Consider the following 5,880-nt stretch of genomic DNA (forward strand, 5'->3'; position numbering starts at 1 on the left):
CTAGTGATGGGAAAAATAAACCAAAATAAAATTACCAGTCTTCTCAATGTTTATTACTGTACAGTACTTTACCTCTATTTAGCTCATTTGAGATTTTCATGTCAATGTTGGTTCAAACGTATTTTAACATTGATCAAGTGACTGGCCTTTTATTTCTCAATGGGGAATCAAACGGTTGATGTACACTGGGCTTGACAAAAATATAATAAAATTGATAGAACCAACTCTGAGGGCTCTCATAGTCTGTAGGTTACTGTGTTGGCCCCTCTGTCAAAAGGTCCAAGGATGGAAACCTGCCAGCGACAAAATTTATTTTTTCTCTGAATGTTTTTCATTTGTCCTCCTTTCCTGTTCTTTAATCTTATTCTGTCATTTGCCTTTTTCCCCACTCTGTCACCCCCCCCCCCCCCCACTCCTCTCTGCTCTTCTTTCCTGTCTGACTCTTTCTACTGCTTCTCCCAGCCCTTTCTTACTGCTGTCTTTCAGCCACACCCCTGATCTCAGAGTAGGTAAGATTAGAACAGGGTGGTTGGTGGGGGCTCTTTCTTTCCTGTCATCTATCATCCTTATCCTTCCTTATTGTGTGTTTATTACTCCCTTGTAATATCTCTAATCTTCGGCATTATATGACCTAATTGTATTACAAGTGCTGTAAAATGCTTACCAGTACTTAAACAAACACCTAGCCTTTTCAGATAAGGGCGAAAAATCTCGGAGATACTACTGTGTACAAGTTGAGCACGTTAAAGGTCCCTTGGTGGTTCTAAAAGAGATAAAAATAGATTTTTGCTGCCACCCAAGCAAAGTTAAAAAATTAGATCTGTCACATTGGCCCTGGATATTACTTTATGGTGGCCCACAGATTGATAAATGATCATAGGCAAATTTGTATTTACAGTCAGTTTCTCCCCGAAACACACATATTTCTTCTTCTTTTTCTTCTTCTTCTTCTTCTTCTTCTTCTTCTTCTTCTTCTTCTTCTTCTTCTTCCTCCTCCTCCTCCTGATACCTTGTGTCGTGACATACTTTTGCGAGTTTCTTAGGCCCCTATGCTTCTTTCACACCAGATTGCACTAGAACGAGCAATACTATTTTGTGCTGAACTTCCGTATACTGCCCCACCCCACTAACATGGCGGCTTAGAAGGGCTTGTCTGAAAGAGAACGCAATGTAGTCTCTGTACAAGGTACTAATGTGTATACTGGCAAAAGTACTACATGGACGTTCTCTGTAAAGGTCTTCCAAAATATGTCAGAACTACGTGCTCTTTTGTTCAAAAACATCATGTAGCTCTATATGTACGTCCTCACCTCGGCACAATAATAATAGATAGCATTTGTATAGTGCGAATCCCCGCTCAACAGCAAGCTCTATGCGCTTCACAATCTATACTATTAAACCAGCAGACCTGAGAGCATTCTGAAACGGAACAACCTCAACTTCCTGGGAAGTACAAACGGCTATTTATAGGCGCTAAAACAATAACATACTGACAAGATCTTTCTCTGTATATGGCCGGGTACCCATTCCCACCTGGGTGAAGTAAGGAAACTTTGTGTAAAATGTTTTGGGGTTGTTTTTTTGTGTGTTTTACGGCGTTCGCAACTGCATAGACTCTAAGGTCATATGAGCGCCCGGAACACACCAAATAATATTTTGAGTTGGTAGGAAATTTTGAATTTTGCCCAGGTGGCGGTCGAAGCCTACTTTTATCGATTTTGGACAACCAAGGAATCTTAAACGTGCGCGACTTGCACACGAGACCCCCGAGATTCATTGCCCTTGTTTGAGAAATCTAGGTGTAGACTGTAGATCTTTCCTACGGTACTAGAAGATCAGGGGGTGTGGCTGAAAGACATCAGTAAGAAAGAGCCACGGGGTAGCATTACAAAGGCTGCAGGAAGAGTCGGGAGCCCAGAGGAGGGGGAAAAGGTGGAAAGGGGGGGTGGTGGTAAAAACTGGAGACGAAAGCAAACCACAGAACATTGCTAGAGAGCAGGAAAAGAGGTGAAAGGAGACAATTTGTCGCTTTTAAGGACAAGCGGGCTAACCCAGATTTCGGGAAACTGGTGCGTCAATTTGTGTTCACAGCACCAAAGTTTAGATTTTTTTTCCCGAACACGAGGCGGATTTGTTCCATTCTTTGGGGTTTTAAAATGAAGTTCATGTCTGTGTTTACTAAAGGCCTTGACGACATTTGATTATTGTCACCCCTAGAAAGGCAGCATGTTTATCTCAATACAGTGTATCGGAGAATTCAAATCATCGGCATGCTCTGCGTGTTTCTGCTGATGCCAGGACAATGAATGTTAACAGAAAAACTGCATGCGACAGCGATCCGAAGCGCCTAACTCTAGGCTTGGCCTAACCAGGCCTAACCCCAAGACTACAGACGCAGGCAGTGTATGTGTGTGTGTGTGTGTGTGTGTGTGTGTGTGTGTGTTGGTTAGTGTTGGGTTAGAATGAAGAGAAAGAGTTACAGACAACCTACCCATCAAGCACGTTTCACATACTACATCAATCACCTCGCATATAAGCGGGTTTTGTTTATATTCGACAGTAAGGCTGCGTTTCCCTCAAGGACCATACTGCTGGGACCAGCCAGGCTTGAGGCTCTTCGGGCCAAGTGAGCTACAACCTTGGTGGTCACACCAAGACACGCCCACTGACCCATCAGTCTACCATCCCTCATCCCCACAGGCTAACATAAGCCCCAGACGTCAAAAGTAAAGGACAAAAACCCCAATAGCTCAACCTCAAAGACGACCGTTTGGGGCAAAAAAAAATTAAACAAGAACAATGGGAGTGAAAAGGAAACGTAAAAATGTCACCAGCAACGAGTCGGGACAGAGGATATATCGAGTTCGCACTGACCACTGCAGGCAGACTCCGTCGCGACAGGACGCCTCTAAACAGGTATGCCTAGCGGCTTTTTGTTTTGCTTTAAGAGACGTGTGTATCACACTGCAATACGCCTTTTCCCGGTTATATTGTTTGATTCTGTGAGGGCACCCTCATAGCCCTAGACCCGAACCCCTTCCCCCCCTAACTAGGCCAATAGACTCGCAGCTGACAATCGTATGTATCTATTTATACATATGCATACACACACGCGCGCGCACACACACACACACACACACACACACACACACACACACACACACACACACACACACACACACACATACATACATACATACATACACACACCCACACACATACATACATACATACATACATACATACATACATACATACATACATACATACATACATACATACATACATACATACATACATACATACATACATACATACATACATACATACATACATACATACATGCATGTTATCATGTGTATGCGTTATTGAAAGAATAGGTATTAGTATCGACATTTATTTATTCATTTTTTAATTCTCTAGCTTGCTTGCAAAACCCAAGTCCTTGCAGACAAATTAATCGTTTAGTGCAAAATCTTTAAGGACAAAGTTCCATATTCCAGGGTTCTCAGTGATTTTCTCAATTAAAAAATAGGACCTGAAGCAAGCAGGACTAGCTGTTTGCACTCACCAGTGGGCCTACGGATCAAAAGATATTAACGGTTTGCTTTAATCAATAATGATAATTTTCAGGATTTTGAAAAGGCCTACAAAATCCAGGTGCTTGTACCACGGGGCCACATGTCCATGTTTCAGAAGAAGGCAAGCAAGGAGCCAGATGTTGCAACCTATGTCGTCCAGCGGTGTCAGGAGAGCAATAGCAAAAGCAACAGCAACTCGTCCTCAAAAAGTCGTAATTTCATGAATTATACTATCTGCCCAAGGTGTTTGTGCAAGCATGCATCATTTCAGACGGGAGATCCTTCTGATTGCAACAGTTTGCAGCAGCAGTCAAAGCTGGCTCCATACAGCATGGCGTTTCCTTATTCACCACCCACACAAGTTCAGAATGCTGCCTGGAGTAACTTGGGGGCACCGGCAGAGCAGTGTCCCGCAATAACATGGGCGTCTTCGCAAAATCCACCAGAGGGTACACTTGTACCCAGGAGCAGCACTGGTGCTTTTCAAAATCAGTCAATCGTGCCTTTTGGAGTGGCCTATACTGACCAGATATCCCCAGCCCCAGGTCCTCAGTTTCCTCAGCCTCCGGGTCTGAGTATAACGGGAAGCCAACAGTGGCCACACAGTACGGTGCAGGTACCAATAAATGAGCAGCCAGCTGGATCTTACGGTTACTATAGCTCCCAGCCTCAAGATAGCTTCCAGAAAGCCAGTACTGTTAGATTCTCTAACATTGTGGACACCACAGAGTACCCGAATGAACTAGCCACCTCTGAGAACCATCAACAGTATGGAAGAAGTGGTTCATCCTGGGATTATGAAGACACTGGAAATTTCAGAGGGCCTTCATCAGCATACGATAGTCAGAGTATTGGTGAGCAACCAGAGGCCCCTAAATATTCTGCGGGTCAAGGAAACACGAGAAACCAATCTTACAAACAAAGTTCTGTTATCTTTAGAAAATCTAGATCTACCACCACAAGAAACTGTCCTGCAAAATGTCCTCGCGATTCTAGAGTCACGCAGACTTCTTCGAGTTGCCAGACACACGACATACGTGAGGGAAAGATCTGTTCTGCTGAGAAATGTCCCCAAAGCCGAGAGCCCTCTTTGATTGAGAAACGTGGACGCTGCAAAACCCTTTGTGGCAAGGAAAGTAGTCGGTCTGCTCAAACTTCAGACATGGAGTTTTCTGTCGTACCCCAAACCAAGTGTCGTTCGGATTGCACAATGGCGTCACCAGAACATTGTCAGAACAGTGCAGATTTTTTCCAGGAAGAAAACCACTTTCTCTGCTTCATAGGCATGTGTATTTGGTGGACAGGTTTCGTAGCCGCCTATTTTGCAGTGTTTGGTTCACTTTTCTGGTTCGTCCATTTGAACCATATGGCTCGGGCCTCAGTTGCCTTCTGTGATGTATTCCTAGTTTTCTATATTATACTTGGCCAGCATGAATTACTCATCTCATACATATTAAAATGATTACCCCCCTTCCAAAAAAACAAAAAACAAAAAGGGATATTTTAAAACCTGACAGAGCTGTTGGGGATTCTTCTTGCTGCATGTGTGTGTTTCTTTTTAAGTATGGCTTCAAGGAGCTTTATTTCTAGCTTCACACCTGTACATAAGTTTACAATTAAAATATTGATATTACAATTACAGAAACATGCTTTTACTCTTCATTTTAAAGGTTTGGATGTGAATCTGTGCTAAAATAGTTTGCCTTTTTTTAGTAGAGGTTTTACGGCGCTTGCAACTGCATAAGGTCATATTATGAGAGCCAGAAGATCAGAGGTGTTACAAAAGAGTAACAAACATATCATAAAAAAAGAAGAATGGGAGATAAGAACGATAGATGTTTGATTGGAAAGAAGCAAACCACACCAGAGCACCCGCCAACCACCCTCTATAGGGAATAGTTTACCTACAGAAGCTTAAAGGCACGATAAGTGAACAAATTAAAATTAATGACAACGATTATTGCAGACTAATGTTTTGCTTGCGTTAAAATATCTTGCGTGTTTTGTTATCATTAATATTGATGTTGTGCGTGCTTTGTTATCAATCAACATTATAAAAATTGTGTGTGTTTTGATGTCGTCATTATCGGTGTTGTGCGTGTTTCATTATCGTCGTTACCGTTGTTGTGGAAGTATTGGGTTGTTCTTATCGTTGTTGTTCTTGTTCTTGTTTTAGTTGTTTGTTTTGTTTTTCGTATCGTTGTCATCGCTGTATCTTGTGCCAGCAGTTTTTGTATGTGAGAATGTATGCGAGCCTGGGCGGTTGGTTTCTCTCTCTCTCTCTCTCTCTCTCTCTCTC

At 42.7% G+C, this 5,880-nt stretch overlaps 1 protein-coding gene across 1 annotated transcript; it reads left to right on the forward strand.

Moving 5' to 3' along the window:
- The first annotated feature begins 1,115 nt into the window (after positions 1–1,115).
- On the forward strand, positions 1,116–5,197 carry LOC101859369. Its single transcript, XM_005089178.3, has 3 exons — positions 1,116–1,186; positions 2,561–2,916; positions 3,634–5,197. Exons 2-3 carry the CDS (start codon positions 2,800–2,802, stop codon positions 5,041–5,043), a joined length of 1,527 nt encoding a protein of 508 aa, XP_005089235.1. The 5' UTR covers positions 1,116–1,186; positions 2,561–2,799; the 3' UTR covers positions 5,044–5,197.
- Positions 5,198–5,880: the final 683 nt, after the last annotated feature.

The sequence above is a fragment of the Aplysia californica genome, unplaced genomic scaffold, assembly GCF_000002075.1.
Source record: "Aplysia californica isolate F4 #8 unplaced genomic scaffold, AplCal3.0 scaffold00004, whole genome shotgun sequence".
NCBI lineage: Eukaryota > Metazoa > Mollusca > Gastropoda > Aplysiida > Aplysiidae > Aplysia > Aplysia californica.